General features: G+C 39.1%; 1 protein-coding gene across 1 annotated transcript in view; it reads left to right on the top strand.

Moving 5' to 3' along the window:
• Positions 1-20,017, top strand: part of ajap1 (adherens junctions associated protein 1) — a 44,688-nt gene that overhangs the window by 15,657 nt on the left and 9,014 nt on the right. The window contains exon 2 of the mRNA XM_034877254.1: positions 9,930-10,693. Coding sequence (XP_034733145.1) covers positions 9,930-10,693 — 764 coding nt within the window. The remainder of the gene's footprint in view (positions 1-9,929; positions 10,694-20,017) is intronic.

Below are 20,017 nucleotides of genomic sequence, written 5' to 3'. Positions count from 1 at the left end.
AATAAATAATTCAAGAAAGCTGATTCATTCATTAGTCTATCACACAAAACCAAAAAGTCAATTTAGTAAAAACAGTAATTTTTTAGGTGCAAACCTTCTTATTTTAAATTCTTGCTGTGTCTATTTGGTCCCACCAGAGAAAACCCATTGCAGCTGGGAACTTCATCAAATGTAGCCAGTGAATCCTTTTCGTCTTCCTAGTGCCATTTTTAGAAGTGGTTGGGAAAGACATGGATACCATAGTTCAGCGTGTAAATGCTCTATCAATTGCAAGTGCTACCTTGAATAAAAATCTCTGAAATTGTTAACACAAGGCTGATAGCAGCACTTTTCCCAGGGCAGGTAAAACCCCACTGAGAGGTTAAAAAACAACAACCCACTGATTCAGTCTTAATCCTTCCTGGAAGGTAGCATCTGTTCTCACACCCAGCTTTTCATCAGAGGTGGAGTCACCTTCAACAGGGCATCTTTCAATGGCTGGATGGGCTAGAAAATGAAGTGTGCTCCGTGGCAGGGCTGTCAAGACCGTGCTGATAACATTTCTATTGATGGCAGGCTAGGGGCGCAGGGCAAGGGGACCGAAGAAGCCATGGCCTATTACACCTCCCTCAGGTGGGAAGCCTATCTGCTGAGGCCTCACTTTTGCAAACTACCAAGAAGTTCTAATTAAGACCTACTTTGCACAAGTGATCACAGTGCGATGAAGACACAGGAAGTGGGCCAGAGATACAGTGCAGAGCACAATAATTAGGTGCAATAGTTGATTAGCTGCAGAGATAATAGTTTTGTTTGACTGGGTCTATCATGACGCAACGGATGAGTTCAAAGAGTCAGATAATCCTTCATTAGCCCCTTGTAATCTCAGGACAATAATTTCTATACACAGTGAGGTAGGCTTTTGGCTTTACATTTATACTGTTTTATTAAGCCCTTTGTGCAGTGCTACTTTAATTTACTTTGTGCTGTTTTGCCACTTTTTGTTAAGCTTGACTTTTTTATGATTACTAAAACATCGAGGCTCTGTGAAGTATTTTAAAAAGGCTTCAGAAGAGCCTTTAAAGTTGGCCTTTATTCACAGTGACTACTGTATATCCTGCCCTTTGTTTCTTTGCTTATCTATGCCCCACTGGCACTTGGTTTGCAGAATTGCTGCGCATAACAGCCTACACAGCAAGCACTCAACTGCTTTGATCTTTTCTGGGGGAAAAGCAGAATCATCAAGCATTGGGCATTGCTCGCCATTTTCAAGGTGCCTGACATATTGCAAGCCTTTGGTATGTGATGTGCTTCCTCGTCATTGAGATAAAATGTTGAGTGTCACTGAATACGACGTGTCCCATACTGTCTGATTACACCATCCATTTAGATAATGCTGATTTGATCTGTAGGTACTACTGCAAATCAATATTCTACTCAGGTTTATTTATTCACAAACAATGTTTTAACCAAAATACATTAAGAACATTAATAATAACGAAAGCTGGAAAATATGTGTGACAAAATAATCCCCTGAGTTTCCCTCACTAGCTTTTTTTTGGCGCAATGCTCTGTGAACACCATTACAAACCTGGTCCCAGTGTACAGCTGGAATAGAATAAGTTATTAACATCCGGCGCCAGTGTTGTATTCAAGACCACTTAAACCGAGAACAAGTCATTACCAAGAACACAGTGTATCGAGACAGGACCAGAAGAAGGTGAGACCAGACCAAATAACTGAAACTAGATCTCTGAAACACTACATTACATTCACTTTGGGAGTGCATGTTGAGTACAGCAGTTAACAGTAACAGGGAATGGGGGTTAACGGTAACACATTTCAGACTAGAAATGAGTAAAGTTATTGATTGCATTTGAAGCAGGTTTGACATCCATTCCCAGTAATGATGTAAACACACAAATCAGACAATACACAAGTAATTTAGAGATATCCATGCAGTTGTGGTCTTGACTGGTCTTGAAATAAAATCCCTAGTCCTCTTTATCCGAGACCAAGACAAGGCCGAGGAAAGATGTGATTGATAACGAGACAAGACTGAGACCTTCAACAAGTGGTCTTGAGACCAAAGCCAATCTCAAGAACTACAACACTGTCTGAAGACCATTTTAGAATAGAGACAGGGGTTAAGATCTACACAACATATTAAGCGTATGTCATCTCTGAAAAAAGGTTTGTTGTTTGATAACTACATCAGTGTTTATTTTTCAGTTTTTGTGCAACTGTCCTGGATCAACGTTTATAAAGTGTAGGCCTCTACATGCATGACTCTGCTTAAATTAGCACTTGCACACGTAAAGGTTACACTGCATCATATCAGTGCTGCTGACTTCATACATACACATGATAAAATGAATGCCATGAAGTCAAAACACAGATGACACAGTTGTATTAGTATGCTGACTGAACTATAAGTGAACTATGAGTAAGATGATGTATAAGGCTTGGGTCATCATGGGATTTTCATAGCAGTTTGTAACTCTTAAACTGATTTTGTACCCCGAAAGAATCTATGCTTATCTTGGCATTTTCCATTTTAGTGATGCAAAGTATCTGTCTTGTATCTCAATGATCAATAAGTTTATTTTGCATTGATCCAGCCATCCTCCAACTGCAGAGCATAAACAGCCTGTTGCTGCCACTTAGGTACATTTTAAATCTGTTTTAACATCTACATATGAGCCCTTCAGCTGATGCTACATACTGCATGGAGCAGAGAGAAGGAAATGCAAGTACTTTATCTAGAGTGCCTTAGTCATTGTCCTGTTGAGTAGGCCCGCACGATTTGAGGAAAAATATGAATCACGATTTCTTTGCTTACAATTGATATCGTGATTCTCTGCCATGATTTTTTTGACCATGACAAAACAAAACAAATATGCAGGACCATTTTTGCATTTTTCGGTAGTTTATTTTGATTTTGTTTTGACTTTTTGTTTTCAAATTCAGTTTAGCTTTAATTAGTTTTTAAAGCGGATTTGCCAGTTTAGATTTTATTTTTTGAAAATGCTTAGTTTTAATTTAGTTTTTATTAGTTTTAGTCTTTTTGTAAAATGAGTTATTAGTCAGGGGATTCAAAAAGGTCAGAAAAAGTATTGTGAGACTCAAAAAACATCATACAATTTTAGAAATATGTATTCACAATGTAATCAACAATAACACCAGTACAAACAATGTACATATGATGATGAGCACAGATATGTAAACAGTCAACACACGACGCCGCGATAAGTGCAGAATGTGTTTGACGTGTTTTAGATGACAAATGCAATGGTTGGGAAGCCATAAAGTTATTTGCTTTATGAAAGACATTGACAAAGACAAAAACTAAAGTCCTTTACTCAATAATTTTAAACAAACCTAACAGATTTTTTTGGGACCTATAGCACATTGCGCATTACCACAAGCTTATAAACATAGAGGCCTCATTGAAGAGAAGGGAGAGCATTGCAGCGCTTGAGAGCTCATAAAACCTATTTTATACACTGTATGTTTAAAACTCACAGAAGAAAGTAGTAGCGTTTGTGATGGCTTGTAAAATTCAATAAGAACCAAAGTAAATACTTTTTTTTTAATCAAATTTATTTAAAAATGAAATCGTGAACAGGGTGAATTGAGACTGCGATTTTATAACGATTAATCGTGCCGAGAACCCTCAAATGTGCTATAGCTCATGAAAGAGTGAAAAACAATAGGCTGGAAATCATGAAACAGTGCAAATCCCAGTAAAGCACTTCATATGTCAACAATTTGACATATAGGACTAGACAACAACCTGCTATGCAAAGCAACCTGTATTTCCAAGGCTTAACCGTCTGTGTGAATAGCCTTTTTTATTAACCACTCGCACCCTTTGCTCAAGCATTTGATTCAGGATTATGCTGTGAATCTTTCAAAAGACATCAAAGGCTACTCTTCATTCAATTTGGTCTTTTGATGGCATTATGTTGGTTATGGGAGCTTTCTAGTTTTAAGGGCAGGTAAATTGTATTAAGTACTGTGTGCAATGGATTACTCTAATGTTTTCCCTGTTCGTCCAGCAGTGCGGCGTGGGTTTTTAACCAAAGTGGAGGAAAGTGACAGGAAATGATACAATTGTTCACTTTGGTTCTGGCATAAGTGGTATAGACGGCCTTTGCTTTAACTCTGCTGGCAAAGTTTTCAGTTCTACTTTGTAAACCTAATTTTCAGGGGGGTTTTATGCGCAAGCTGCACTTTTTGGACAGCCTTTTTGGCCAAAGGCATGTTGTAAACATAGATACAGAATGTTTTTTATCCATGACTAACTCTCAAATGCAATTGATTTATGATTTAATAATACAGGTCCTAATTTTGCGCTGCAGACTGCAGTTCTGAAGCATGAAGATCATGTGTTTAATTTGGAGTTTCTATCAGGACCTAATCTTAACCCCCATGACAGTGGCATTTAGGAAGCTGCAGAATAAGTTCGAAGTAGGGTTTACTCAATATAGTACAGTAAAATTGGCAAAGAGGAGTGAGTGAGAAGTGAAGCTTGGTGAACCCTCCTCCGCCGCTTTTTCGTATTTAGGCTGAGAAGCATGATCCAAATATATTGCACCAAAATATCACATCTCACACACACTGATACATCACTTGCTTTCTGTTGAAATTCTACGTTGCTTGAGGTTGATGGACAGCCGAGGTTCAGGGATCTCTCACACACACACAAACACACACACACATAAAACAATGAGCCATAACAACAAACGTGGCTTATACAAACAATATTGTTTGTGTATATTTTGATGGTAGAGGCGCCAGGAGTGTATGTACGTCTGATGCACAGGGCTTTTGTTTTGCCTGGTGTGTCTGTGAGCAGAAGCCCAGGTTGCCTCTTTCATCTGCGGTATGTCAAGTCTTGGTTAAAATCCTCATTCCAGCAAGTCTTCTGCTGACCTTCAATCCTGACTCCTCCAGGCCAACAGACACTCTAATTAACCGTTTGCTCCATAACTTCACAAAGTCCTTTCATTTCCTGTATGTCTGGCTCTAGAATGGAATTGACATGCTAAAAATCCAGGACTTGAGTAGCTTGTTGGGTCAATGAATACTGCCTGAATAATGCATATAAAGTAGCTTACAGTCAACTTTAACTTTTCCCCCATCAATAAACTTGCATAGGAATGTGTCCTCCTCCACCAATGTACCAGTTGTTCAATTTTTCAGCTAAATGTGGGTTTTCAATGAAAATCTATCTGTCACTGTGCCCCTCAGCTACAATGTACAATCACAATGCTTTGTGATAATAGAAATGGGAGGCGGGGACAGTACATGCTCAGAATCTGGAGATGTCACAATCTTCACTAAAAGGATTTCCTGCCATATTGTTGAGGCTTAACTATGAAGTTGGTGATGATGGCATGATGGAGCATGTGCTTATAAAATAGGACACCAGACACACATTTTCACCAGAAAGCAATCTGGTATGTTTGCACTGTGAATACTGCACTTTATCTGCCATCTGTGCAGTATATTTCCAAATTATATTTTCATTATGTGGCATTTCAAAGAATATTAGTTTCACTCTTATATAAGGCAACTACTGGTCTTACAATAAAAATATTGTACTGTCCATATTAGGCCCTCGCGATATTGGAAAAAACTGACATTGTATTTATTTTTTTCTGCCATAAATTTTGCAATATGAAAAAAGTAATTTTAAAAGATGACATAAATAGCTCTGTTTGGAAATAATAAATCATTCTTGACTACTGTGGTGATTTTGTAGCGGAGTGCATCTACATGGAAGATAAAAATGAACAAGGATCTTTTCTAATGTGAACTCTTCTTTGTTGAACTTTAATGCTTTACAAACACCAAAGCGCTGTGACTACTCTTCTGAAGTGATTTTGAAGAGGGAAATAGGTAGAAATACACTGGTTGACTTGCATTACACCATTAGATTAATATAATACTATCAATCCAGGCTAAAGTTTATGACAATGACTGCATGTTGCTTCCTCTTAATTTCAAGTTATGGTCAACTAGCGGAGCCAGCTTGTTTGATAAACTGATCAGACCTGCATGTCACGTGCATTAGCAACAAACTGTGTATTCAAGAACAATTAAATCAGTGTAAATGACGTTAGGTCTGACACAGACTTCCGCAGAAGATTAGTGTTACGTTTTAAGCGTTGCGGCTCCGAACTGTAACGTTATTTGGAACGGACAGACCCCTTGTTTCTTTAGGCTAACTATATTAGCTAGCAGCTAGCTAGCAGCTAGCAGCTTTCTGCAGGGGGAAATGGCGGGGAGACATTGGGATTATTTTGCATTAATCAGGGGATTTAGTTCATATTTGCAGCAAACTTAAAACACCGACTACTGTAGCTTCAATGACTATTGTGTTGAAAACTATGCGCATCACTGTGTCAGCAGCAGCTGCTGCCTACAATACACTTTTACACGCAGAGAGGCTCACTATATACCACAAAAAACAGCAAAAAACAAACTGTGCCAACGCGCACCACAAAACGTAAACAGTGTTTCAGCCAATAACTGACAAGAAGATGTCTACAATCAATATTATTTCCGTCTAGCGGCCGTCTGTCTGTCAGGGGGGCGCTGATGTGTGTGTTTTTATTTGTGTTTTTTTGGCCACACCGAGTTTGTGATGCAGTAATGCAGCACAGGATTTACATACTGAAGTGAAGAGCAATGTCTGCAGTCTGGATATTTTTCACAAAAAGACATGCAAGTGCAGTGTGCCATAATTGCAAGGTTGAATTAATGCAATGATCATTAATGTGGATATAATGACTAAGTGGGTAAAGGCAAATAACAAAACATCTGGAACAGTCTGCTAGGTAGAGAAAATGACATTATTTTACTGTAATGCAGCTCGTAAAACCAGGAAAAGACAGGACTTGTCATATTACGATATTACAACATCCAAATTCAATGACGTTTTCTAGTCTCATATCACGATATTGATATAAAATTGATATATTTACCAGCCCTAACTGATCGTGATCCTAAAGATGATGTTGATGCAGCCGTAAAAACTATCATAACATTTTAAATGAGTGCTTTCTGGGAAAAAACATGATTATAAACTTTATTTATGAATTCTTTAGCATTAAAGCTCATTTCTCCAATGAATTAGATCAATGCAGTGTTACACCTAATGTATTCAGTAGTAATGTTAAATAGTTCTTATAATAAAATTTACCCATTTTCTAGAAATAAGTACCCTGCTGTGTCTTCATTCAGCGGTTTACTACTAAAGCAGCTCCACTTCTGTTGACACCTCAACAGAATAGACTTGGCCATCTTGTACAAACCATATAATTAACTCAACTACCTTACACCGCAGGATTCACCTCAATTCTGTATTATTAAAGGTTTTCTTTTTTTGGTCAGATAACTTCTGTTGTCACGGCTGCTCTTCCAGGCTACTCCTTACTCTTCTCATAGTTGTAGACGTGTTTGAGCCCAGCATGGTTAAATGTAAGGTGCTTAACAAACATGGTCATTACAAATTCTTCTTTCATCCTGCTCCATATCATACATTCATATTTATGATAATTAACACCACTTTCCATGTCAGATATCGTATAAATGTGGCCTGCAGATTTAAACTTGAGTCACCTCGAGTGTGTTGATTGGCAAAGTGTCAAGATCTCAGTCGGAGGTCACAGCAAAAACACTTGCACAACATTATTATTATTATCCATATTTCTAACTGTCAATAATACACTGACCTTGTCACTGCCATTTAATGACCAGATCCGTTACCATTTATGGCTCAATTAAAATGCCATTCTAAATTATTTATCAGTTAGTGGTTTGCTTGTCGCTCACAGGTCAAATGGAAGGTGGGGTGAGTAATAAAAACATTGTTCAGAATGACTCATACTTGTAGTCAGTGTGTCTATAAAACATGTTGAGTAAACATTAATACAAATTTTTGTCTAAATTACTAATGTTATTTTGCACTAGTATACTTAATTATGCCTGAGTTTAAAGTTGGCCACATGTTAATGAGGATGAGAGCACCATTCATTCAACATGCTCACCGCTAGCCGCTGCTAACCGAGAATGCTTCAGGTCTCCGTCTCCATGCCCAGACCCATTAACTGTATTCATGGATCAGAGGCTGAATAAAATACATTTTTAGTAAGTTGGCTTTTACTATAAAAGTTACAATCCAGAGTTGTTTGAATGACAGAAATCTGTTTAGATAAGCCGTAATGAGTGCAATAAGAACACAACACAAGTATAAAACGGCATGTTTATTAAGATCCTGACGCTTTCAAAAATGAACAGTGATTTAAGAAACTAAATAAACAAAAATTAATTTTGAATAGCCTGTGTCTAATATGATTTAACAGGAGTTAGGAGGAGACAGGCACAGTGTTGATATTTTCAATAACATTTACCTTTATGTATAGATCATATGGTTTTAAGGTTAATTTGTTATTTGTTAATGTTATGTAGTAATTGTTCTTGCTCGGGCTTTAACTTCTGGATATTCTGCAGAGTTGCCACAACAGACCGAATGGCTTTGCTCACATCTTTCACCACCGTCATTACAGAAATACTACTCAAACTAGAGCACGACCTCAACGTCACTTTTCTCAGACACTTCCTCTGTTCACGGATTGGACCGGTTAAGATTTGACCGGAGAAAACCCAAGACCATACCACAAACCCGGACAGAGTACTGAAGGAAAATGAAAATTGAGCGGAACTACGTAGGAGGGTGGAGCCAGGCTATAGATGAGCAGTTAAGATTCATGAAATTACTTGATGTGAACTTTCACTGAGTTTAGTGCAAAGTCTACTGTCTTTGTCCCATTTGCTGAACATTTACATTTGAACACACTAATGTAGATTTTTGTGTTAAGAATCACTTATGACTTATGATTCATAATTTACCCACTTTACCAACAGAAGCCCAGTTTGTCTTGTCAAATGTCGCTACAGTATAGCTATACAATACTTACAATACAAGACGTGTAAAAACATAACTTGGTGATAACATGAGTGACAAACATCCTTGTGTTGCCTCAGACAGTCGATGAACCCATTCACACTTTTCCATCTATTATCACCTCTGTGATGCTTTCAAAATGAGTCGTCTGTGTGGGCTTAAATTGGCCAAGGACAGCAGAGATGAAAGATAGCCCATAATGAGGTTTCTCCCTTAGGAATCAATGTGTAGCTTTGTCCCAGGGGCCACTGAAGGTTGTCTGTAAAGTCAGTCCACTGCAGGGTCCTGGCCTTAACAGCCAGCCTATGCATCACCTTGGCATCTTGTTGATGAGCAGAAGGGAAGTTTATAAAGTAACACACAAGATTTTTGGACATTGGTTTTGAATCCATTAATGTGATTACTGCATACATTAAGATTTCTGCAATTTACTTATACTGTGTCTTCTGCCGGCATTGTGTGTTACTTTCCTGATCATTGCTCTGCATAATCAAATTGCCCTTTGGGAATCAGATGACTTTCTGGCTGAGGGAGATAATGCAGAATGTGAAGATCAGCTAAACCAGGCTTGACCTTGTGTGTCAGTGCAATCATCCCGGATTGATATGAATCTGTAACATCAAGGATAAGTCCTAACTGCTTCTGACAGTTGAGTGCAATGAGTGTGAATCCATAATCTTTCACATGTTTTACAACATATCAGACTTGGTGTCTGACCTTTAGACTGCAATTCAAGAGACGTTCTCCAAAGCTAATTATTACAGAAGTTTATTTGAGTAGGAGTTTAAGATGTTGTGTAGTAGAACTTTTCCAAGAGGGTACAATTGGAGGTTGAATACAGATGTGAATCTTAACAACAGGTCATTAGCTTGAAGGTAGGAGACGGAGGATACCTGATTTGTATGGTTTGAACACATAGTGAACTGTGTTTGAATCTAAAACATTTTCTCTCATTTACTTTCTTCCTTCTCTGCAGTCCTTCTGTGTTGAGGCGAGGCAGCTCTGTGGGGCACCGGGTGTGGCTCCTGCTGGCCATGACCCACCTCACCCTGGACTTCTCTGTGTGCAGCCCCCTCAGTCAGGGTATGGGGGTCAAACTCACGCCTAAATCGGTGGCTCGCTCCCGACCTCGCTGGCAGCCGCTCTGGGACATGCCCAACAAGCTTCACTGGAGAACAGTAAGCCCCTTGGCCAGCCGCCTCCTCAACGCTATCCCTCCACCACAAGACAATAGGGCAGGGACATGGCCAAAAGTCAAGGGTCAAAAGCATCGGAAGCCAGCACATAAAGGACAAGCAGCGTGTAAGGAGTGCCAGTTGAGATACTCTCAAATGGAGACAGGTGATCCTTTGGCTGTAATAGCAGAAGCTCCAGTAGCTTTATCCAGAGGGAGCAAAGGAGACACAGTGAGGTTGTTACTTAGAGCCAGAAGGCAGCTCAAATGGGACAGCTACGACAAGTCTCAGGAGGGCCGGACTACCACAGTGGCCGGATTTATTGACTGGGGACCCACAGGGACAGATAGCATAGACGATGACGGCAAACCGGATTCCAACATAACGCTGTCCACCAAGGTCTCAACTACCACAGTGGCCACAACTACTAGCACTACTACCGGGCTCTCCCAAAGGACGTTCACTGTGGTGACCACACCAGAGCCCAAGAGGCTAAGCACCACCAAGGCCACTGGCGGTTTCGGGGAGACTGTCAAACCACCAAAGCCATACGGGGAAACACCAGGTAATATGCATAAAACAGCTAATCATCTAGTGTGAAATTCATGGTTAGTAGGACTGCTAGTAAGCTTAAGGAAACATTGTTGGAGTGGCCTTTGTTGCATCACTTCACAGACGCACCCTTTGTCTTTAACACAAAACAGATACAGTGCTGTAAAGATGTTCCCTCAAAGCCAGCAGTGTCTAAGCCTTTGGTTTTGCTCTGGATGTTGTCATTTTATAAATATACTCATAACCATTCAGAGCAACGGAGTATGTGACGTAGGTTGAGCGACGCATAGTGGTCAACAGAACTCAACTGCTACCTACCACTGGTGTTAGCTACTAGCCAATAGCCCCAGCAGTTTGGAAAACGCTAATGACATTACATCCACGTTACAGTCTTTACAACATACCGAAATCCCTCGGATGTATCATAAGATATTACTATGGATGTATTAATAGAACACATGGTGTATTACAACCATTAGCTTTATCCATTATTACAGCTACAGGACCTCAGGAGAACCGTCGTATGAGCTTCCACAGTGCAGGGCGACATGCGCATGGTGCATAGGGACGGGCGCAGTCCCACGGGTCACCTCGTGTTCATTATTACATTATTATCATCATTACACTGTTGATCGTCTGTCAATTATCATATAAAGCCCGCCCTGACAGTTTGGTTCTACTAGTTCAAGCATAGTTACTTCACAACGGATCAAGTCCAAACCGAGGTTGGGGCTAAGTTCGGCCGGCATCCAGGCTATGAAATTGCTGCATCAAGACAAGACATCACAATTAAACACATTAAATAAATAAACATTTTATTGTCATTTGATGAGATACATAAAGCTACGTTGACACTGCAAAAATCTATATAAATATACCTATATAACAAATTCAGCAACGTGACCTTTTATCATGACCTTTTATTTATGTATACCATTGTACAAACATTATGACAAGCTCAAATCAAAACAACTGAAACAGAAAAGTTCAGAGCACTTCAGAAAAGTTAATATGTAAGAGGAAACTTAATCACACTAATAACAGTTTAAAGGGCACACTGGTCAATCTTCTCCCTCCCACAGAGACCCAGGGTTGGATTGTCTGTAGTGGTACCTCTAGTTTGGTTATTAGTTAGCTCAACCAAAACAGTTGGTATGTGTTCACATATGGAACCTGGTGTGGGATAACATTCTTATCACGCACTATAAACTTCTACTTGATTGTTGGGGGTTCCTTCATGTGAAAAATCAATTGCTTGCATGTAAAAAAAGCGTCTGGCAAAATAATGAAATGGGAAAAAAATGGGGGTAAGTTGTTAAGAATAAATCAAATATAAAAAAACAAACATTAATATGAAGTCTTTTTACCTTTTCACTGTGGAGCATGACTGATTACCAGAGTAATAATCTACTTTTCATTAATGTAATATTGCAGGTTGGGAAAATAGCACCTGATCCACAGAATATATATTTGACCATACTGTGACCCTTATGCCTGAAATACTGAACATGACCATATGTGAGTTTTATGGACAGTCCCTCTGCACTGTGAACAACTCCCAGCCAGGCATATTAGATTTACCATGTCATTAAGTCCATGAGGAACACGGCGTTTTAAATGGTCCATATAGGTAGTCATAAAACATAAGTCCTGTTTAACAACTAATGAAGCAAGCACTATGCTAATTGAAGCTTTCCCATTTGGTGCATTAATACACACATTATGAAATTAGCCACTTAACAGTAAGGGTCATCAAAAGTCCTTGGCCACTTCTGACTCAATTACAGTAAAAAATGTCTTAAAACACAGAGGAAAGGGAAAATGTGTGTAATCCTGCTGATAGAAATTAGCCTTCACTGTGAAAAATCACAAAATACGTATTTCAGAATAAAGAAAAAATTCAAAATAAATTCACAAGGCATATCTGCTGTTTGAGGACTTTTTTTCTATTGTAATGATGTCACTTCGAGTCACTTGAGTTAAGCTGTTGTATGGTGAATATGTTTAGGTTTTGTTTTGGAGCTGTTCTGAGATGACATTATCAAACGTTTTGATGGAGGCTAAGTTGCATCCATAGGGTCTGCCAAGCTGTGCTTTTGGTTGTCCTACATGCATGCAATTAAACTTTAAACTGTGTTATTATACCAGTAGTCAGATAATAACAGCACTAGGTCCAGAACAGGGACCACAACCAAACCTGGATCTCATAGCTGATAGTATGTAGTTTCTCAGTACTATTCATGTTTAAAAAAAATCATAACGGTAGGTTTTAATGTTAGTGGTATAATATATGTTGTACTATGGTAACTGAGGTGTTTATATTGAATGTTAAAATGAATTAGCAGTGTGTAATCGTCTTGTCAACGATGCTGTGAGCTCTTAATTTTCTCTTGATTGGGAGGTGTGTGTGAGACCACCAGTGATTCCAGAAGATGGCTTGATATTATATCCTGGAGGAAATTAGTCACCACTGTTAGCTAAAAGCTGATGAGTTAAAAAAAAAGAAGGTTTGCCTTTTCCAACTGGGTGCACAATATTTTATTTATAAGCAGACTGTGTGTCATCAGAGCAGGCGAATTGAATCACTTTTCAAAGCAAAGCCGGGTGCTTAAATGCTGCGGGAAACTTTCCGTTTTCCTTTACAACACATTAACCCATGTCTGCCTCATATTGGCCCCAAGGCAAGACATAATCACCTCACCGACGGCACAGTATTGGGTTGCTGATGAAATGAAACTATTAGCGAAGGTGAGATGCTTCACTTTGCCTCTGTCTCTTGCTCGTATCCTTTCTGCTTTGTCTTTGAAGATGTTTATGGATTACATTCAAAGTATGATTAATGCAGACTAAGGTAGGAAAAAACTAAAACAGTAGATCTTAATCAGAGCAAGGTGATAATCAGAGCTCACTTAACAATTTAACTCACCTAGATTTCTGCTCTGTGTGTTGTGATTTATTCCGTCATGTGTTCAGTATTCAAAAATACCTATGTCCCTTATGGAATAGTTTAATGGACGTGGTTTGGTAAACAGCCGAAGGAAGAGGATGCATCCACATTATTTAATATAGAGACACAAGGTACAAGGAAAGAGAACTATTACAGTTTCTGTCCTAAATTGTTTAGCAGATGATTCTGGTTTATTACAACTCAAGTCTAATTTGTTGCAGATTTGTATCTTGCACCCCTATGGGTTAAGATAACATTGTACTCACCAGCGTTATAACACAGCTACATTACGGTTTAATTAGTGGGATTTTGATCTGTCTCCAATGCTTCTCGGTTGCACTTTTCACACATTTTTGCTTTATTTTAAACCTCAAGCTGTCATCGTGGCATGTTAGCTGCATAATACAATTGTGATGTAAATATCATTAATTTATCCCGAAGTCTTAGTGGGTAAATGAGTTGATATAGTCATCCAAATTATCCAGTCAATTCATAACATAAAATAGCTGCCTCTGGCTCAGCATGACTACGACCCTATAGCATGTCATATGGCAGTGCTTAAGACACAGTGCTGCTTTGGATGTGCTGAATGAGGTTTTCTTGTTCTGTTCTCAAACAGATTCAAAGACTGGTGTGTGAACTTCCATTTACTGTAAGTCATATTTTGAGAGTAGGAGTTATGCTGGTGCACATGCACATAATTTCATAATAGTTGAGATGTATTACACCTAACAATGCATAAACGGTTCTGTGACAGTGTATGCATTATGTATGCTTGCTTTTGTGCATGCAGACTTTAGTCTTAAATATGCAGTATGTTGAGATATAAATTGTGTGCATTTGGCGCCCAGCTGTTGTGTGGCTACAGTATGTGGCTTTCTTTCCATTGTTTTGTCTTGTCGTCCTCCAGGCTTACACTCACTGTGCCAACTTAACCGTGACAACCATCTCAGGTGAATGACGTAAGATCTACTTCTGTTCGTGGCAATGCTTATACATTCCAAAATGAGTGTTCAAACACAAACGGGGCAAGGTGCAAACATTGCAACTCCATGAACCCCAGCTGATCTGTGCCCATTGTGAGGGAGAAATCATCAAAATCTCTTAAAAACTGTTTGTAATTCCTCATTATTTGATTAGTCCACGTAATCAGAGTATCTGTCGTAAGATGCTCTGTGTCTCGCTCCCTTTTTCTATTTCTCATCCAGCTTCTCAAACAGCAACACCTCAGCTCAGAGTTAAAGTGCTGGGAGAAACACAACCAGCCAGCATGCATCACAGCTAATTGTAATCTAAAAGTGCTGATGTAGAAATGACAGCTGTCTCACAACATGCCTCTATTATTTGCAGAACATAGACAGAGAATTACTATGTTTATATATTATAGATTTTTTAAATTTGATCGGTAAAATATATTTTTTTATTACTCAGTTGGACCAGCGGTTACATTTTTGTTGTATTTACTTATCCTGTTCAGAATGGTAAGGTCAGAGCTATTGTTATTTACATAATTTCTACCACTTTATGTTATGTTCACGTTTCACTAAAATTCTAAATAAAATGAAAAAACATTACTCAAAACTTATCAATCAAGAAAATAAGCTTTACCATTTATTTTTTACAGACATATATTGAATATCAATAAATATGGTTATTGAGATATGAAATTACTTATATTGGGATGTGAGATTTTATCTACACTGCCCAGCATTAGATGAAGCTTATGTGGGTATGTTTTTTTTATGACCAGCTACATGAACGGCATATGACCTATATCTGTTTCCTTAAACAACTAAATTAGGATATACGTTTTTGGAGATTTTTTTTTTTAATAATTTCAAAAAAGCTTGAGCCACTGCAGCTCATAATTGTTAGTCAGGCTCTCAGGAACTGTGAGATTGCAACATGCGCATTCACCCCTGCAATCGGTCCGTGTGAACTTATTCACTATGACTCATAAATACTGTAGGCAACCAGCACAAATTCAAGCCATTAGACTACTTTGTCTCAGCCACGTAAGGGATGTGTGTATCATGATGACCGTTATCATCTCCTCTCATGTTGTTTGTTTGTGTGTGGGTGGGTGTGTGCACATCACTGTCAAACATGGATGCAAGTGGTTGTTTGTGGAACGAGGTGAAGAGCAGGGGAGGAAATGATTTTAAAATGCCTTTCTCACATAGAAGTGTTGTACATAGTGATCAGTCTTCTAAATTTTCCAGTTTTTAGCTCTACTGTGGTCCAATGTAAGCATGAATACATCAAGTGATCATCTTTGAAGGCCTGTTGCATCAGTTAAACCATGAAGGCAGAAAAGATATTAGTCAAGCTTCAGAGCTCACTGGAAAAGATGCCAAAGTTTCCTGCTTTCTTCTTAAAAGAAAGTCTCCTCACATTAGCTGTGAAGTCCCACAGAAATCACACATACTTTGGACTAACAGACAGAATCTGATCATTCTGAGTCTCACCCTTCACTCATTTTAGTCATAATATTACCATGTGTGTGATGCCAACTAGAGCCAGGGTCGCAAATACAGTATGTGTAGTTTTGTTGGGACCTGTAGTCAGACGTTTTCATCTATTCTGCTGGGATTTGATGCTTTTTATGCCCTTAGATTTGTTTAGATTTTGTTTCAGTAGTTTTTCTTGTGTGACATTTTGGCAGTTAGTTTGGTATAGTTGGAAACTAACTATGCAATGACACAGAGTACATGACAGCTCGCCACAGCTTGTCTGTGTTGCGATTATTGACTATGTGTCTGTACTCCCACTCACTGTTTGGCATTGAGAGTGCAGTACAACAAAAGGGACAACTCTTTGTTATTGCGGAAAATCCAACAAGTTTACTTCACACTCTTTATCCAGGACAAAGACGTTAATGTTGCTTCTTATCAGTTAAAAGGCTACCTTTTACTTGCTTTTTGTCTAATTTAACTAGTTTGCGTTAGTTAGTATTGAAATTCATGTTGTCTGAAATTTTTTGACTTCTGCAACTCCTCCTTGGCTTTGTTTTCAGTCTTAAGAACATCTAGACGTGAAAGATGACTTTGGCCAATCACAGGTTATTTCAGAGAGAAAGTAAGTTCCTATTGGCTGTTGAACAAGTGCAGAAGCGCACAGCGTACACATCTTTTTCTGTTTAACAGCTCTGTTTAACATAGTGGAAGGCTCAGGCCTGGAGATAACTCAAGGCAGATAAGATACTTTATTGCCCTCCATCAACTGTACATTAAGGAACTAAAGTGAGTAAAAATGTAGTACAGTTTATTTTCCAAGGAACGTACATTTTGGGAAAAACTCCACCAAGTTCCATTAAAATTGAGCCAGTAGTTTCCATAATGCTGCTGAGAAACAAACAGAACTGAAAAACAAAAGCTTCTTGGCGGAGGTTATAACACAGCAGGCCCTGGTCATAGTAGTAAGTAGCAATAGACAATCCGGCCCTGGTGGTTACTAACTCAAATGTATTGTGTAATTTCTTGTGTTGAGACAATGTGTCACCAGTGTGCATTCTCAGCATCAGAATAAATCTAGTGCATATCTCACTTTGGATAGGAGTTTGTCTGGATGCTGTAGCGCTTAGTGGATGCCTCCTGTTGATCCTGCTCTCACAGCTATCTGGCCATCATACCGGAGGTGGGAGGAGAAGGAGGAGGAGGTGCTGGGTATAGCTGTGGTGCCTCCAGATGCTCACTGATTGTTCCTGGTGATTGTGCTGCTAGTAACTGTGACCCCCCTCTACTCTCCACAGATGGAGCTGCCAGCTCCATTATGAATATGAGATGATTAAAACTGCAGTCTGTAAAGCCACAACAGATAACATAGGTCTTGTTACAGGTCTGGTAGTCGCAAGGTTAAATGTTACAGGCTTTTGTGGCGTAACCAGCGTGTCCCTTACAATTTGGACCTGTGCACGTAAAACATGTTCAGTGGATGTTTAAAGTTTTTTTAAAAAGCCTGGAGGTATTTAAAAGGAATATATCCATCGGGTAACAATTTTCCATCACGTTATCAAGTTTGTGAGGGGATTGAGGGTTAAATGGAGTAAATAAGTAAGTTAACATCCACTGTAGAGCAAAGTGAGCAAATGTAGAATGTATGTTAAGTGTCCCAGGAATCTATTTTTAAAGAAGCAAGCTCAGTGATCATTGTAATACAGCATTTTGACCTGCTGTAGACCTGGAGAGGCGTACAATACATCCTCTTCAACAGTGAGAGACACACACAGAGAGACAGAGAGAATCCACTTCTCCCAACTGTTACCATGGCAATCCAATAAATTTGCCATTACTTTCTGTATTGACTCTCAATAAAGTGGGTAAAAGTGATTCTCCTTTTCTCAAGCGTTAAATCTGGGCTTAAATGCTGATGCCTGGTGACAGGCGTGCAGAGTCAAACCCCCCTTTGCCTGATTTACAGAAAACTGAGCCAAGAGGAGATGAAGGGGCCAGACTGAGCAGATGCTGTTTCACTTTCGGTTTCCCCGCTGCTCAGCTCTTTCTTCATGGCTTGACACATCTGCCTGAAGGAAAAGGAGTGCAGATGTTGACTGAGACACTTGGATGGAGGAAATTGTTTCCGTCAATCAGAAGGAATGGGGCAGAATTTTAATATAACTGCCGTTTAAAAAAAAAAAAAAAAAAACTATGTGAGTTTATTTATTTTAGCTTTAGAGAGATCCTTAGTTTTGTTGAAAACTGGTGTTGCTTGACTGGAAAGAGAGAGAGGATGATAGAATTGGACTCAAAGCCAGAAAAGTGCAGGTGCATGGTATGTTTTCCTCTCCACCTGCAAAACAATTCAGCTAAGCTTTGTTGGTAGAAAAATACTTCCTGTCTTTGAACTGACAGTTCACAGATCCCAGGATGGTTGATTGAATGCCATATAACGCCCACCTGGAAATTGCAGTCATTTTAATTTGTTCTGTCAACAGTATGAGCTACTGTGGCTATCCACTGTTCAATACAGGCAGCCACACATAACAAGTGTATCCTCCTGTAAGGAATGCTACCAGTATCCCTGTTTTTGTCCATTCTAGCATCTGCAATCCAGCCTGCCTGAATTATGCAGCGATCCCTTTGACACTGAGAGGAAAGGCATGTAGGAGTAATTGTTTCTGATCTCACCCTGTTCAACTTTCCCCTCCTCTTCCTCTCTGTCCCACTCTTCTCTCTCCCTCTCTTAGCACCCTCTTCTTCAATAAGTGTTTTAGATTGCTTGGTGACTCAGTGGAAATCAGCCTAGATTGACACTTTGACACCAAGATTAATTGGCAATTTCTAACTATTAGCACACTGCCTTTGAAGGAAGTCTTCCCCCAACCTGTCCTGCGCAGGTGCCTGGTTGTAGGTGCAGTGTATCAGCGTGTATTGAATATGCCTTTACAAATGTGCTTTGTGGTGTGTAGGAGTGAAATGGCTCAACCTCTGTGAGCTGCTATTCTGTGAGCAAATAAGGGGTCTTTCCCACATTTTTCAGGAGCTTTTAAGCCAACACTGCGTGGGTGTAGGCACCATTAGCCCTAAATGGCTCTTTGCAATGGATGCCTGATAGGGCTTACTGCTACATACACACAACTAAAGACTCACAATAACTCATACATAAATGCATAGTGATTAAATAGAAATGTTTGCAGTAGCGCCTTATTATGGCATTGTTACTCAGAGGACAAACTGCCTGTGGTTTTGATGTTGTCACTTAATCCACCATGTAAATTGCAGAAACACAAGTCAGGAGTCAGGAAGGTCGAAAACCACCGTAAAAATGGTTGCACACTGAGGCTGAGTCATATTTAGTTACTAAATGTTATGGCTAGCTGTTACAATATGTATGTATGTACAATACGCTGTTACACATTTATTATTCTAAGTACATTATATTGATATTAGTCTCTGTCCATTTCTCAGTCTGTCATTTTCTTTTCTTTTTTAACAGAAAACACTGAATCTAGAAAAAAATTCAAAACGTATTTTAAAGGGCCCTTCAAGTATTCTGTGTAGAAATAAGGTATTATTGACCTTTCAGGTTTCAGGAATATGTGTTCCTCATCTTGATTCAGTAAAGCAGCAAATACCCTTTTAAGTTTGATGTTGATGCTTCCATGTAGATAATGACACCTTTGTTTAGGACCAGGCTTTAAGATAAATACAGCAACAGTGTAAGGTATTTCATAAACACAGCACTAATTACCACTTCACACCTCATGAAATGTGTTAAGCTTTAAATATAATCTACATTTCTCTGATGACAGCTATAAGAGCTTAAAGGTGCACTATGAGTTCCTGCATGATTTCAGTGCGATTTCATTTTTGTCTAAAAACTTAAGAATTGCTCCTTGATCCGCTAGCTGCCTGCTCCCTGAATGCTCTGTCAAAAAGTCTTGTCTCAGGA

Source organism: Etheostoma cragini, chromosome 7 (genome assembly GCF_013103735.1).
Source record: "Etheostoma cragini isolate CJK2018 chromosome 7, CSU_Ecrag_1.0, whole genome shotgun sequence".
In the NCBI taxonomy this organism is placed as follows: Eukaryota; Metazoa; Chordata; class Actinopteri; order Perciformes; family Percidae; genus Etheostoma; species Etheostoma cragini.
This window is presented reverse-complemented; position numbering and strand designations above follow the sequence as displayed.